The sequence below is a fragment of the Anolis sagrei genome, chromosome 4, assembly GCF_037176765.1.
Source record: "Anolis sagrei isolate rAnoSag1 chromosome 4, rAnoSag1.mat, whole genome shotgun sequence".
NCBI classification, from domain to species: Eukaryota; Metazoa; Chordata; class Lepidosauria; order Squamata; family Dactyloidae; genus Anolis; species Anolis sagrei.
Window position 1 is genome coordinate 194875275 of NC_090024.1, and position 17391 is coordinate 194892665.

General features: G+C 41.4%; 2 protein-coding genes across 3 annotated transcripts in view; both read right to left on the reverse strand.

The window, feature by feature from the left end:
• The window catches only part of NUCKS1 (nuclear casein kinase and cyclin dependent kinase substrate 1), a 30582-nt gene extending 25027 nt beyond the window's left edge, over positions 1-5555 (reverse strand). For both annotated transcript variants that reach the window (XM_060772899.2, XM_060772897.2), the window contains exon 1: positions 5227-5555. In XM_060772899.2, coding sequence (XP_060628882.2) covers positions 5227-5540 — 314 coding nt within the window. In that variant the 5' untranslated portion in view covers positions 5541-5555. The remainder of the gene's footprint in view (positions 1-5226) is intronic.
• Positions 1-17391, reverse strand: part of LOC132773622 (Krueppel-like factor 15) — a 302098-nt gene that overhangs the window by 196519 nt on the left and 88188 nt on the right. The window lies entirely within an intron of this gene.

Genomic DNA, 17391 nt, shown 5'->3' on the forward strand with positions numbered 1-17391 from the left:
AAATGATAATTTTATGAAATACGTGTATAGTGTATCTCTTGTAATTATGTAATACTGGTCATTGCTACCATAAAATGATCAACACACGAAACCAATGGATGATTGCAGGCTATTTATTTGTTTATAGTGTCAGAAATGAGAATACAGTTATAATGTATAAAAAACCACAAACGAAGTTAAAAACTTGGCATTACACTAAATTTCCTTTGACCAGAAGCTGGCCATTTGAGTGCATCTGGTGTTGCTGTAAGAAGGTTCTCCATTGAGCATGTTGCAGGGCTCAGGTTGCATTGTAGTAAGTAGTGGTTTGCTCTTCTCACTTGCATATCATGAACTCCACTTTGTAGCCCCATTTCTTAAGATTGGCTCTGAATCTCGTGATACCAACACGCAGTCTGTTGAGAACCTTCCAAGTCACCCAGTCTTCTGTGTGCCCAAGAGACAGTATCTCATCTGGTATCAGCCACTGATTGAGGTTCTGGGTTTTAACTTGCCACTTTTGGACTCTCACTTGCTAAAGTGTTCCTGTGAGTATCTCTATAGATCTTACAAAACTATTTCTTAATTTAAGACATTGCATACCGATTGATATCTGAACAGAGGATGGGTCGGAGATGTCAATGCCTTGGTCCTTTCATTACTGGCTGCTACTTCCCAACAGATAACAGGTATAGGATAAATTAGGTATCAGCAAAAGACTGGAGACTGTGTATACATGACTGTATCCATTTAAAATACTTAATTTCAATCCAGTTCTAAAAACCATACTCGTCTAGATAATTGCATTTAACAGCCAAAAAATAAAACAGAATTCAACAGGTGGACCTTTTCTACTTTAACAACAACCCACATTCCTCAGAAAAGGCATGGCAGGGACTTTAAGATCATAAATGTAAATGAGCAAGTGGAAGTCCATAGAAAATACAACCACATACATCACGTAAGGAAAACGCAGAAAGTTAGTTCTTTGACCCCAGTAGCATGAGTAGCTTTTTCTTAAGGTTGAATGTGTGGGAATAAGGGGTAAAATGATGATGGCCCATGAAAAATAAAGTCTTCTTGTTAATAAAATGGTTTAATATTACTCATGTTTACATGAAACTATGCTCCAAAATTTTGTAAATTTTGTGATTTAACATTATTCATGTTTACCAGAAACTAAGTCCCCAACGGTTATTCTCAACTAAATTAACCCACTGAATCCAAAGGAAGTTGGCAAATCAATACTTATGCATATTCCATTAATAAAATAGGTCTAGCTGGGACAAAAAGTAGAAACTAACCCCAATCACAGTCACAGGCCCTACCTCTGAGAAAATATGCATTGTTAAACATGTTATGATTGGATTGCATCCTGTCTGGGTTTAAAATACACAATATTAATATTAATAAGGCTTGCATGGCATGATCATGTCTTTTAAAAAGGGAAACTTATTACCAAACTTGTTTATCCAGGTTATAATGTCAATATACCATTCATGGAAAGAACATGTTCCCCAAAGCAAATTGTACAGAGAGGAAGCAGATCGCATGAGGCATTTATTTATTATATTTTTCACTCAGTGGAGATATGCAGTCAACTCCTAAAACACACACTTCTAACAAGAGAGAAATATATTTTCTCATATAAATTTAAACATCTTTGCTTGATGAAGAGGCCACTGAAACTTTGAAAACATGCATGATGTATATTTCTGCATGTTGTCTTGGTTAGCTAATAAAAGTATGGCTTTTTTGTGGCTGTCATTGTATTTTGTTGCAAGACCTATAGGACTGCCCCAGAATATGTTTTTGTTTCAGCAAAGCTATTTTATCATTATTACAAGGAATACAAATTCCTAGAAGATTTTCTTTCTATGTACTACTAAGTACACTATTTATTTCCTTTAGAAAATACAGCACCTAAACAACTTCCTTGGAGATAAAGTGGACTAAGTATTTGAACTGCAATGAGGCGTGGGGGGGGGGGGGAAGGAAGCAGAAAACACAATTAATAGAACTAAAATGAAGGCCCAAACATAGAAACAAAGAACACTATATAGGGAAAAGGAATTAAATTATATAACACCTCTAGAGTGGACATAAAAATGGTAGATTTAAAGGACAGGAAGCAAAACCTTCATACAAATAAAAAGGCAGTAAGAACATCTCTGGAGAGGAATGAGTGTTTGCTTCTAAATAATACCAAAATAATTTAACAAATACAGTCAGCCCTCCACAACCACTACAGTTATGGATACAGGGTCCACGCCAAAACTGAAAAACTGTTTTTTAAAAATCTGACAAAATATCTCCTGAGGAATCCCTAGATACTCCAACACAACTCTACGTGGATCCTCCGCTGGTCAACCTTTAGGGATTTAATTAACGTTTTTGCTAGGAATCTCTAGATCAGTATTTCTCGAACAGTGCTCCTCCAAGTGTTTTGGACTTCAGCTCCCAGAAATCTCAGCTGTTAGGAATTGTGGGGGCTGAAGTCCAAAACATCTGGAGGAGCACTGTTCGAGAAACTCTGTTCTAGATTATCCAATACAACTCTATGATCAACATCCTGCAGAGGTTAACCGCAGGTCTGCACTGAAGGGACAATTGTACTGTGATTTTTAAGAAGCAGAATGTTATTTCTTGCTGTACTTTCTAAAATTCTAGTCAATATGGAGGGGAAGCCAACACAATGAAGATAAACCACAGGGCTGGCCTAATCATCTTCTGAACAAGCAGGATGATGCTGAGCTGAAGCCCAAATACAAAGAAAACATAACTATTAATTTCACCACATTAAAATGGCAAAAATCACTCTAGTATTCCAGAGCCAACCATTACACCAGATGTTATTACTGCTCAATCTCCATTTTAAAGTGTGTTTGTATCCTTCCCTGAAATGAACAAATGTTCAACAGCATGGTTCATCCTGTACATATATGAAGTCTTGAAAATGCCAAGGTATCTAAAGGCAGAGTAATTTAATCAGAAGAGATGATATAAATAAAAATATTAACTAAAGTTTAATCACAAACAAAATAAAGCTAACTGATAGCCTTTTTAGAGTCTCGCATCTTCCTAGATTGAAGGCACTTCCCCCAGGCTGTAAGAACTTGTATGAAGAGCAACAGTCACATGTAGAATTGCTTCCATGTAGGGGTAGTAGCAACAGCTTCACTCAATACATGAATGAAACAATTGGCAGGCAATCTCCTTCACTAGCTTTGGGAAAAGTCTGTTTTGCTTCTACTGGTGTCATTGTCCTATTCCATCATTCTGTGCCCACCTTCTACTTTACCCGTAATATCAATCTCAGCTATGACAGAATTTTCTCAAGAACTGTGCCACTGAGAGAGCTCATGCCAAGACTTACTGTTAACACAACCACTCCGTTCAGTGAAAGTGCACGTGCTGATCATTTCTCTTTCTTACTCTTGCCTTTTGGGAAATTCCTTGTGCTCAGATACACTGAGCCTTAGCATTAAGCTATGTTAGGAAAAGTGCTTGGTACTACTTTCCAGAAACCTAATTCCAAACTGTAGAAACAAGTTAAAATTGCTCTTCCAATTCTTCTAGCTCCAGGAATGATGTTTACATACAGTGGCCTAGAGAAGCTGCATGATTCTTGGGGGATTTGAAGCAGCACCTAGAAACCTCACAACTCTAATGAGGAACATGCTAGTATGATCATGCATGCTGGTAGAAAACACTCAAATAAGTTCATTGCTTCCCTTTCCCATTAGAATGAAGGCTGAGTCTGATGCTTCAGTTAAGAAGCTCCTGGTCTTGACAGCTCTATGATTGGACTGAAGAAGACTCCACACCCCTCTGGTTTCTTAGAGGAGTGTATAGGCTAGGTTTCTCTGACTGTGTGTCTGGGATGCTCTTGGTGCTTTGGCTGTACAATACCCAAAGGTGGACATGAAAATAATTGTTTGCAGCTTGTCAATAAAGTGCAACCAAAAAAGAGAAGGCTTCTACACACACAGACCAAAATCCACCAATTTTACGTCCGCTGGAGAGCAATGGTGACATTACTTATTTTCAGCCTCACATATCTCATAGGACTGTTGTGCCCATAATTCGATATGAGCACCTTGGTGAATTGGCTTAGAATTAATAAATATTCAAATAGAAAACACCTATAATTGAATTCATCACTAATAATAATAATAATAATAATAATAATAATAAACTTTATTTCTAGACCATCCTCTACCCCCGAAGGGACTCAGGATGGTTTATTTATTTATTTACTTACTTTATTTATATACCACTTTTCTCAGCCCTCAGGCGACTCAAAGCGGTATATAAATAAAGTACATTTATTTACATTTACACATAAACAAGGCAAACATTCACTGCAGACTCCTTGCTGCCCAAGGCAAAACGGTGCAATAGTGGGAGATCCAGGGTCAATGAACTCATCATCAAACAATTTCTTCCCTCTACATTATGAACCTTATAAAAGTGTTGTATGGACATAATGGATGGGAGATGGGTATCACACTCACTACCATGCCTGGAGGAAAAATGGCATATAGGAAGTGGAACAATGGCTTCAAACTACAAGAAAGGAGATTCCATCTGAACATGAGGAAGAACTTTCTGAGTGTGAGAGCCGTTCAGCAGTGGAACTCTCTGCCTCGGAATGTGGTGGAGTCTCCTTCTTTGGGGGTTTTTAAACAGAGGCTGGATAGCCATCTGTCAGGGGTGATTTGAATGCAATATTCTGGGGTTGGACTGGATGGCCCTTGAGGTCTCTTCCAACTCTATGATTCTATAGAGGACCCTGCTCAGGCATGGAGTTCTAGCGGGGGCTTGGCGATGCCTTCCCGCCCGAGCGAGACGAGGGAAGCAGGCCCGACCAAGGCCCGCTACGGAGGCCGCGAGCGGCCAATCCGCACAGGCCCCTTTCCCCGCGAGCGCAGCGCATTGGGCTCCTCCTCGCGGCCTCGCCTCCCTTTCGCTCTGCGCCGCCGATGTGCGCAGGAGGCCAGGCCCGCGCGCTCCCCTTTTCCCGCCGCCGCCGCCACCGCGGCCTGTGCTGGCGCTCACCTGAAGGGGCAGCACCGCACCCGCCTGGAAGGACCCGCAGGGCGAGGGCGGGAGCGAAAGCCCTTCTCCCACGGAGCCCACGCGCCCCTCCTTCCCTCCCTCCTTCTCTCTCTGTTTCCCGCCGGCACAGGCCTCTGAGGGGAAGGCCTCTCCCGCCCTCCCTCCCTCCCTTCGCAGAGGACTCACCTGACGGGCCTAGACATCTTGCAGAGCCGAGCGAGGCCCTGAGGCGCGTCTGAGGGGCCGGCGCCGCTCTCTTCTCGTCTCCTCCCGCTCTCCCTCTCCCTCCCTCGATCCCCGGCTCCGCGACTCAAGCCTTTCCTCCGCCTGGCGCCCTTCTTCCTCCGCCAGCCGCTGCTCGCTGCTCCCCCCTGCAAAATGGTCGCGCTTCGTCCAGCGGAGGAGGATGCGCCGAGCTGAGAGGGGCGGCGCAACCTACTCGGCTGGCATCTCCGCCCTCCTCTTCCCATTGGCCGCCCGCCGGCCTCGCCGCCTCCCATTGGCGCGTTCGAACCATCACGGAAGCGACGGCCCGCCCTTTCCTCGTCGAGGCGGGAGGAGTGAAAAGGAGCTCCCTCACTAAAGCTAATGTGAGAGAGCTGGAGCCAACAAGCCAGAAGGAAACCCCGCTCGGGGTTGTGCGCGGCAGATTCGCCACACCTCCGCGCATGCGCAACCTGTATAAATGTGTGTGTGAGTGTTTCGCGTTAGGTTCCCTCTTGGAAGGAAGAACACGGCGACCTCCATACAAAGGGAAAGAGCCCGCAGTTGGGGAAAGGAGCGCTTTCGTGCCACATGTTGGGCCAAAATGGATGCGGAGGGGGATGAATGAGGAAGAAGCATTGTAGCCCCAGAGAAGCTGGCTTTGCACTCTCCTTGCTGTTGGTTCTCTTTCTGCTTTCTAGTTCACCCACAGACATAGGATGGCACCTGGCTTGAAACAGTCAATGAGAAAGGGCTCTAGGAGTCGTAGGGCCCATCCACACAGCCATATAACCAAGGATATCAAGGCAGATCATCCACAATATCGGCTGGATATTGTGGATATCCAGCAGATATTGTGTGGGACTGCATTATCAGAGTCCACACTGCCATATAATCCAGTTCAATGTGGATTTTATACAGCTGTGAGGAAGGGGCCTCAGTAGACCTCAAGCTGAACCATGTACTGCTGCAGCTAAAAGGGCCAATGCGATTCTAGGCTACATCAATAGTATAGTATCTATACCAGTGGTTTCTTGGCCATGCCCCATTATTATTATTAGTAGTAGTAACACAACAAGATGAGTCTACAGCAGACAAAATCACTCTGCTGGCTGTTGTATTGGATCACACGTTGGACACTTCCCAAGTGTCTAGGACTGTGTGATGTATTGGCGAATAATGCGTGCAGATCTCAGTAAGGTGGCCTGCAGCTGGCAGATGGTAATATTGTTAGCGCCAATTGTGTTTAAGTGCAGGCAAAGGTCTTTAGGAACTGCACCCAGTGTGCCGATCACCACTGTGACCACCTTTACTGTCTTGTGCCAGAGTCTTTGCAGTTCGATCTTTAAATCCTCATATTGTGTCAGCTTTTCCAGTTGTTTGTCTTCAATCCTGCTGTCACCTGGGATTGCAACATCGATGATCCATACTTTGTTTTTTAACACAATCGTGAGGTCAGGAGTATTGTGCTCCAGAACTCTTGTCTGTCTGAATTCGGAAGTCCCAGAGGAGTTTGATGTGTTCATTTTCTGTAACTTTCTCCGGCTTGTGATCCCACCAGTTCTTTGTTGCAGGCAGATGCTATTTGTGGCACAGGTTCCAATGAATCACTCGAGCAAGGTGTTATGCCTCTGCTTGTATTGTTATTGTTATGTATACCCCACTTTATCTCCCCTGAAGGGAACAACACGACTTAACATAATAGCATCATCATAACTATTTAAAATGTTGCCAGTTGCTTCTAGTGTGAATCAGCTGTCAAAAAAAAACGTTGCCCAGGGGGCGCCCAGATGTGTTACAGAGATACTAGCAGGAAAACCTCAACAAGTGACAATCCAAAAATGGCAGGTTAAAACCCAGCACCTTAATCAGTGGCTAAGACTGAATTAGAAACTTCCTCCTTGGGACACAGAAGAGTGGACAATCTGGAAGGCGCTTAACAGGCTGTGCTCTGGCACCACAAGATGCAGAGCCAACCTTAAGAAATGGGGCTTCAAAGTGCAGTCCACGACATGCGAGTGTGGAGAAGAGCAAACCACTTACTACAATGCAATCTGAGCCCTGCCACATACACAATGGAGGACCATCTCACAGCAACACCAGAGGCACTCCGTGGCCAGCTTCTGGTCAAAGGACATTTAGTATAATGCCAGGTTTTTAAACTTTTTGTTTTTAAATACATGTTAGCTGTACCCCCAACTCGCATCTGACACAATAAATAAATATACCATGAAAAATACACACCTAAGCATCTCTACAATCCTGATGCCTCTCTACAAACACACATTCACACACACAAATATAATTCCTCCTTTCCACCTGGAGGAAGCCTAAAAGGCCATAAACTTGGTCTAAACAAGCTTCAAAAGAACATGGCATCCATTAAAGAAAAGAATGGAAGGCTGAAATAGTGAGGCAGAAATTGATAAAAAAATAACATGGAGATATGAAAAATATCCAATAAAGCTTCAAAATGTATGATAGAGAATTGAAATGCATAAATATACAACAATGTTAATGGAAGCTTTTTTCTGTAATACTTTGATCTTTTTAATTACTATACAAAAAGACATTTTTAATATATTTTGTATAGCTTGTAATGTTGAGAGATGTAGGGATTTTGGAGTGAAAGTTGCCTCAGTTTTCTGTGCTCATGTGCTCTCTCCTTAATTCTATGCCAGGCATGGGGAACCTTCGGCTCTCCAGGTGTGGTGGACTTCAACTCCCACAATTCCTTGAGGCCAAGGTAAGCCTTTGGGGTGAATGCCGAGCCTCAAGGAATTGTGGGAGTTGAAGTCCACCACACCTGGAGAGCCGAAGGTTCCTGACCCCTGTTCTATGCTGTCACCACTCTTCTCTACGAGTAGGCTTTGCCCCTCTGCATTGTCACCAGCTGATTGCTGTGTACATTCTGACTTTAATTTTTAAAATGTGTATGTCACTATATATTTATATACTCTATATGAGACCCCTAGAACCATAAGAAATGCAAACAATTCACTGTTAATAACTCATTCTTGAATTGCCAGGGGTCTCTAGACTGAAAAAGCAATAGTCCCACTCTATTCTACTTTGGTCAGACCTCACCTGGAATACTGTGTCCAGTTCTGGGCACCACCATTCAATAAAGATATTGACAAGCTAGACCAGTGCTTCCGAAAATCATAGTGTTTTTTATATTCTTACTATTATTACTATTATTACTACTACAAATACACTGACAGGCCTTAACAAGCAAGTGTTGGTATTGTTGGGAAGTGCAGCATGCATCAACAGGAATATGTACACGTCATTACTTCTTTAAAATGTTGTTTATTCGTTCAGTCGCTTCCAACTCTTTGTGACTTCATGGGCCAGCCCACGCTAGAGCTCCCTGTCAGCGTCACCACCCCCAGCTCCTTCAAGAGAGATATTGACAAGCTGGAATGTGTCCAGAGGAGGGCGACTAAAATGATCAAGGGTCTGGAGAACAAGCCCTATGAGGAGTGGCTTAGGGAACTGGGCATGTTTAGCCTGAAGAAGAGAAGGCTGAGAGGAGATATGATAGCCATGTATAAATATGTGAGAGGAAGCCACAGGGAGGAGGGAGCAAGCTTGTTTTCTGCTTCCTTGGAGACTAGGACGCGGAACAATGGCTTCAAACTACAAGAGAGGAGATTCCATCTGAACATTAGGAAGAACTTCCTGACTGTGAGAGCCGTTCAGCAGTGGAACTCTCTGCCCCGGAGTGTGGTGGAGGCTCCTTCTTTGGAAGCTTTTAAGCAGAGGCTGGATGGCCATTTGTCAGGGGTGATTTGAATGCAATATTCCTGCTTCTTGGCAGGGGGTTGGACTGGATGGCCCATGAGGTCTCTTCCAACTCTTCGATTCTATGATTCTAAGGTCAAGCCAGTCACTTCAAGGATACCATCCTTCTATCTTGCCCTTGGTCGACCCCTCTCCTTTTTCCTTCTATTTCCCCCAGCATCATTACCTTCTCCAAGCTTTCTCGTCTTCTCATTATGTGGCCAAAGTACTTCATCTTTGCCTCTAATATCCTTCCCTCCAGTGAGCAGTCGGGCTTTATTTCCTGGAGTATGGACTGGTTGGATCTGGTTGTGGTCCAAGGCACTCTCAGAATTTCCCTCAGCACCACAGTTCAAAAGCGTCTCTCTTCCTTCACTCACCTTCCTTATGGTCCAGCTCTCGCATCCATAGATTACTATGCGGGAATACCATTGCTTTAACTATGCGGATATTTCTTGCCAATGTGATGTCTCTATTCTTCACTATTTTATCGAGATTGGCCATTGCTCTCCTCCCAAGAAGTAAGCGTCTTCTGATTTTCTGGCTGCAGTCTGCATCTGCAGTAATTTTCTCGCTAGAAATACAAAGTCTGTCACTGCCTCCACCTTTTCTCCCTCTATCAATCAGTCAGGTTGCCATAATCTTGTTTTTTTATGTTTAACTGCAACCCAGATTTTGCACTTTCTTCTTTCACCTTGGCTAGAAGGCTCCTCAGCTCCTCCTCTCTTTTGATACCATCAAAGTGGTATCATCTGCACATCTAAGGTTATTAATGTTTCTTCCAGCAATTTTAACTCCAGTCTCGGATTCATCAAGGCCGCACATCACATGATGTGTTCTGCATACAAGTTGAATAGGTAGGGCGAGAGTATATAGCCCTGCCATACTCCTTTCCCAATCTTGAACCAGTCTGTTGTACCTTGGTCTACTCTTACTGTTGCTACTTGGTCGTTATACAGATTCCTCAGGAGAGACAAGGTGATTAGGTATTCCCATACCACCAAAAACTTGCCACAATTTATTATGATCCACAGAGTCAAAGGCTCTAGAATAGCCAATAAAACATAGACTCATAGAATAGGAAGAGACCTCGTGAACCATCCATTCCAACCCCCTGCCAAAAAGCAGGAATATATTTTTTTTCCGAAACTCCCTCACTTCCTCCAGTATAGGCAACACACATTAAATCTAACTTAGTTTTTTATATTGTGCTGTTGACAACAACTTTAATAAATTGATAGTAGTGTGCAAGCTTTATCCTTCTCATTTAGGATTGTTTTTAATTTTATTTGTAATTTTATTTTAATACTATCTTTCATGATCTTAATTTTCTGTGTGTAATGTGAATGTTACTAATTGATTGATTAAAAATAATTTTATAATTTCAAGCTTCAAGGTGTCTTGTTTACAACACCTTTATCATGTTGTAGGATGTAGGTAGAAATATAGATATATAAAGGAATGCAAATGTGTCAGTGCATCGTTCACTTAAGACAGCGTAGATTTCCAGGCGGACACTGAGTAATTTTTTTCCTGAAAAGGAATCAGAAGGCCAAAAAAGTTTGGGAATGTCTGTGCATCCAGAGAAGGGCGAACAAAATTATCAAAAGGTCTCGAAGCCAAGCCATATGAAGAGCAGCTGAAGGAGCTGGGTGTGTTTAGCTTGGGGAAAGGAAGGCTGATAAAAGACGTGATAGCGATGTTTAAATATTTGAATGGATGTCACATTGAGGAGAGGCCAAGCTTGCTTTCAGTTGTTCTGGAGACTAAGACCCCTTCCACACAGCTGTATAAAACCCCACATCTGCTTTGAACAGGATTATATGGGAGGGTGGACTCAGATAAACCAGCTGAATGCAGATATTGTGGATTATCTACCTTGATATTCTGGGTTATATGGCTGTGTGGAAGGGTCCTAGGAAATGAAGCAATTGCTTCAATTGCAGGAAAATATATTCCACCTAAACATTAGGAAGAACTTCCTAACAGTAAATGGAATATTCTGCTTGGAGTCTGATGGAGGTTTTTAAGCAGAGGCTGGATGGCCATCTGTTGGGAGGGCTTTGATTGTGTTTTTCTTGCATGGCAGGGGGTGGTAGCTCTTGCTGTCTCTTTCAACTCTAGAATTCAGCTATAAAAGGAAGCAGATCATACAAAGGAGATCTTTGATCCAGTCTGGAAGCATGCAAAGTGTGTGCAGACACAGACAACCTGGCAGTCTTAAATTAGGACTAGCACAACCCTTTCTTGTAATTTGACACTCTTGAATAAAAGGCTTTCAAGTAGATAGAATTTGAATGCACACACGCTGCTCAAAGGCAACAGGAGATAAGATGGAGCCATACAAGTCCTCCCCACTCCCCAATAATTAGAAAGTGAGTTACCACAAGAAAATCCTCAGTATCAATATGGATTTCTGCTTCCCCCATTTCCAGTTAAAAAATTTATTTTTGCCATTTATGAAAAGGATGAAAACATCAAAGAAACAATGGATTGTTTTATTTGACTTTGTTTCATTGTTTTCATTGTTTAATTTAATTTAAATTATGACTTCAGTTGATATATTATATAATTTGTTTTTAGTGGTGTTAGGGGCATTGTGTGCTCTTTTTTAATGGAAAGAAAACATGAAATTAATGTAATATATGTCACATGGAACCTGCTGTCAGATATAAATAGCATGGCATGGTGATCGAAAAGTCACAGCTTTTATGGAATTATCCATGGATTCCCATCCTACAATTCAAAAATCCAGTCTACTTTATTCATGAGAAAATTAGTCTTTGTGCTGATTTTATGGAAAACAAACAAGTCTGATAGTTTCAGGCTAGGATTTTGGAAGTAAGGAAGATTTATATTCAGTTCTGTCCCACATATCTGTGACACTGACCAATCACAATATTTGTATAATTAATTCTTATATGTCTACAATTTTGGGGTCAGTCCTAGATTTCTTGGAGGATGGTATTTATCTTTTAAAGCAGACGGCAACCACAAAAAAACATATTTGTAATTCTGTCTTTTTCTCCCCCTTTAGAGACTACCTGCTCTTTCCTTATTTACCTTTATTTTCGTGGCTAATTCAATATTATTTCTAAGACTGCTTAGAAAACGGAGGATTAACACAGGGTTCAACCCAAACAAGCAAAGTGTTTTCCTCTCAAGCCCTGAGTTGCCACTTTCAGACTTCCTAGCTCCAAATCTTTAAGGTCCTGTGGCACCTTAAACGTTTCTAACAGATTAAGCCAGAATTACACCAGATGCATAAAATTTTTGTTTTGTTTTGTTTTTTGTATCAGGAGTGACTTCAGAAGCTGCAGTTGCTTCTGGTGTGAGAGAATTGGCCATCTGCAAGGACATTGCCAGGGGAAGCCTGGACGTTTTGATATTTTATCATCCTTGTGGGAGGCTTCTCTCATGTCCCCACATGGGGAGCTGGAGCTCACAGAGGGAGCTCATCTGTGCTCCCCCCGGATTCAAACCTATGACCTATCAGTCTTCAGTCCTGCCAGTACAAGGGTTTAACCCATTGCACCAATGGGGGCTCCGGATGCATAAAGTGTTCCACGAACACTCAACACACATAGCTTGGAATGGCTTTGGAGATACTGAGGTCAGAGGGAAAACTGAATGCACGCATTGACATTTAAATTCCTCTAATAACATTCAAAAATGTACTGATAACACACATTCTGGCACTAGATAAACTAATCAACACATGCATTGGGATAAAAATATTATTGTACGTAATATAGCTCAACAGTCTAGTTTGGAACTTGCTAATGGTTCCAATTCAGCAGCCTTTCTCTAATCTCCCCTTGAACTTTGCTTAGCAAAAACCACTTTAGCATCATTGAGAGAGGATCCTGAAGCATTTTCATGTGGAGTTTGACCATTGCTCTTTCTGATGTTTATGATAGGAAGACTTAAAAGGGCATTTCTGAAACAAGATTGTGAGTAAAAATGAGCAAATGAATGAGCTCTTAATGCTGTAGATGTCATTGTTATCAGAATAAGGAAAAGTTCTATATTAATATTCATGCTCTACAGCCTCTTGCTGCTAGTGTGAGATGGTTAAGCAGACGTGGAGGCCACACAGATTACTAGAAATGCCAAACAAACAAAATCCAGCAGGCTCTGCAACCTACTGATAAAGTGAATTCTTGCTTCCGAGAGAAGCGGATTGAAAAGCCCCTGTCCTATTGTTTTTGATCAGAAAAAAAGAAATCCTCGGAGTCCTGATGGAGTGCACCTGCCAACATACCTTTAGGGGCCAAATGTGACTCAGGGCCTTGCTGTATTTAAGATGGCTTGGGGCACGTTGTTTATGAGCATGCGCAGGCCTAGTACCCAAGGCAATGAGAGTGAAGTGTTGCAAAGCAATCTATAAAAGCAAATATTACCATAGTTGTTCACCTTTAAAGTTGGCTGCTTCAGTCCTAGAATTTAACTGCAAGGTTGCTTAACTGCTGCAGTAATAGTTATGACAATGCAGTCCACTGTCCACTCAAAACCATCATTTCATATATAGTTAATTTGAGTCTACTTGCTCATAAAAGTTGTTTCAAATAATAACTCAAGAAGATAGGCAGCCCATACTCATTTCATAGATCATAGAATCAAAGAGTTAGAAGAGACATCATGGGCCATCCAGTCCAACCCCCTGCCAAGAAGCAGGAATATTGCATTCAAATCACCCCTGACAGATGGCCATCCAGCCTCTGTTTAAAAGCTTCCAAAGAAGGAGCCTCCACCACACTCCGGGGCAGAGAGTTCCACTGCTGAACGGCTCTCAGTCAGGAAATTCTTCCTCATGTTCAGATGGCATCTCCTTTCTTGTAGTTTGAAGCCATTGTTCCGCGTCCTAGTCTCCAGGGAAGCAGAAAACAAGCTTGCTCCCTCCTCCCTGTGGCTTCCTCTCACATATTTATACATGGCCATACATTTAAATGTAAGTCCCACTGAGATCCAAACTGAAAGTGTGTCAGGTTGCACCCTTCCTAGAAAACATATTATATTTTCAAACAATATTCTGCCAAATTTCCCATCAAGGGACAGAAGTTCAATTGACTGGACTCTACCCCCTAATTGTCCCAGGGGTTTTATCTATGTCCCCCCCTTGGTGATTTCCATTTGATATGGAAAATTTGACAAGACTAAAACTGACATAGAAAGGAAAGGCTGACAACTAAGTTAGGGATGATTGCTGAATTAAGATAAATTCCTGTTTATAATAATGAAAGGAGACTTGCAACAACCATGTACCACCTCTCTCAAAATACTAGATCCCAGGATTACACACCGAAGTTAATCAGTGAGAGATTTAGAACATATTTCTTCAAGCAACACATAGTTAAACTTTGGAATTCCTTGCCACAACATGTAGTTAAGGCTGCCAACTTGGATAGCTTTAGCAAAGCTGTCTGTTTTGAATTCAGCATACAAGTCTAGCAACTAGTCTAGGCTCTAAGTCAGTGTTATTGACAACATTGAATTTATATCCTGTTTTTCTGCTACAAGTAGAGCTCAAGGCAGTTAACCTCTTCACCTTTCACTTAAAACTTTAAATAAATTACATAATGCTAAGAAAATGAGATTGGATGGCCAACTGGTACCGTTTTTATAGATTAGTCTTGCCATATCCTTGCTACCATAAAATAATTTCACGAATTATGTTGTTCCATAGAATCAAAATCATAGAAAATAGCAGTTTCTCAAATTGTGCTCCTCCAGATGTTTTGGCTTTCAGCTTCCAGAATTCTTAACAGCTGGTAATTTGGCTGGGATTTCTGGGAGCTGAAGTTCAAAAACACCTGGAGGAGAACAGTTTGAGAAACACTGGAATATAGAGTTGAAAGAGACCACATGGATAATCCAGTCCAACTTCCTGCCATGCAGGAAAAACATAATCAAAGCACCCCTGACAGATGACCATTCAACTTCTGTTTAAAAGCCTCCAAAAAGGAGCTTCCATCACACTCTGAAGTATAATAAATGTGTTTTAATTGTAATGTGAAGAGATCTAGAATGCATTCACATGCCTGTTTTTTAAAAAAAATCTAAATGGACAACACTTGCTAAGACTGTATTCAATCCTTGAAGGCTACGTATACCAGCAACAAGAGGCACATACTTTCTATTTACATAGATGGGAATATGAGGATGGGGACGTTGCCAAATCTAGGAAAAACTGAAAGCAGCCAATGTTTACAGAGAACTGTGTCATCCCACTTTTTCATCTGTTTTCAACATTTCCTAGTTTCTCTGACCTCCTCTGGTGTTACCCCTTTGTCCTCTGATTACTTCAAAGTGAGTTCAGAAGTAAATTATGCTCAGTTAATTCAGCAGAAAGAAAAATGGAATTGTAGTTCCATAACCCCCCTCCCCAACATTTCACAGACAAAATGTATGATCAAGCAACATCAGGGTGTGGTCAAGATGGCACAAGTTATTAAAGAGGAAAAAGAGATGAGGTGCTGTAGCACCTTGCTTTTCTCTGACCTACTGTGAAGGGCAAGTTTTGCTCCCTCCCCACTGCTTAATAGAGTACAAACTTTATGTGCCTTGAACCTAGCAAACTACAAATTCTGAATCTGGAACATATAAGGAATAGTTGGTCAAAGAGAAAGGGCAATGGGCACTTAAAGGTAGAGAAGAATGGGGGATAAAAGACTGGTTCAGCTTCTTCCAACTGAACAGATTTGGGAAGGACGCAAAGGTAGGATTTGCCTCTTTAAAAAAATCAGAGTTATAATGTGTCTTCGAGAAGAACAAGAGAGGCCTAATCTACAAGCTCTATAAATATATTTTAGAATACAACTTAATAGACAACCAGATAAAAACTGTTATGATTATGTGTCCAAATATTTAGGTAGAAATATTGAGTTGGAAGGTTGGAAACATCTTTGGAAAAGGGGAAATATGTTTAAAATATTTTATAGAAATTACATAACTCCAGAATTATTGGCCAAAATAGAGAAAACAGGACAAGGGGCTTGCTAGAGATGTAAGAAGGTTAAAGGGTTCTGGTAAAAAGTGGTGAAAGAAACAAACAATATGATTAACAAAAAAAGTAAAGAAAAACCTGGAAATGTGTTTATTAGGACTATTCAGTATTTGCGCAGGAGATGAAGAAATTTGTTAATATTGCTTTTGTTGCTGCGCGACTAATAATAGCTAAAATGTGGAAGGGGGAAAAAGAGTGAACTATTAAAGATTGGAGAGTCCTGGGGCACAGTACCATACACCGGGACTGTGGCACAGCTGGCTGAGAATCAGCTGCATTAGGATCACTACTGACCGAAAGGTCATGAGTTCGAATCCAGCCCAGATCGGAGTGAGTTTCCAACCAATTTGTGTAGCTTGTTGTCAACTTTTGCAGCCTGAAAGACAAGTTGCATCTGTCAAGTAGGAAATTTACGTACTGTGTATGCAGGGAGGCCAATTTAACTAAATTACGATGCCATAAAAATCTCCAGCAAGCATGCAAAGAATGAGGAAGTACTTCATTAGTGTCACGGTGAAGTGACAGCTCCCCTGGTGGCCAGAATGCCCTCATCAAAAAAGCTGGAATGTTAAGTAGCCTCTGTGTGTCTGTCTATATATGTTGTGTGTCTATGGCATTGAATGTTTGCCATGTATATGTACATTTTAATCTGCCCTGAGTTGCTGTAAACCCACAACATGTGATATCTATTTAATTTCATTTTCTAAACTTTTGATTTGTTTCCATGAAGATTATATGTTGTTTTTCAGACTTACAAACTGGTGTGCAAAATCTCGAAATGATTTTGAATAAAAAAAATAGTTGGACCTCGGAAATGTTGCTTTTTTGGACTACATCTCTCCATATCTACCCGCCAACATGGCCAGTTGTTAATTTTTTCAAAATCTGAAATAAATACAACAAAGCAAAAGAGCATTTAAATGACTAGGTAAACCCATCTGTCAAATGAACCGTTGTAAAATGCTTCGGCAAATAAACTCCTCACTTGGCACTGAAAGACAAATTAACCAGATAGCATTAGGAAAGCTTCTCTGGGCACTGATTTCCAAAAATAGATTATCTTACCAAAGTCAAACCTAGTCAGGTGGAAAAGCAGTCCTGATAGCTCACATAAGCCTTTTGGAGAGACAATTTTTTTAACACACTGATGGTTTTGTGCCAGTAATAATAGAGTATTATTATCACACCCTGGCCAAGTCCTTGTCCTCTTGTAGCACTATGGCTGCCCTTCCTGCATCATTAGCTCTGGATAGCAGATGCTCTCACCACAACACTAGGAGCCAAGGATGACTAAATTCAAATTGCATTTTCAGTATTTAAGCTACTTGTTCACTCTTGTCAGAGATATTTACATG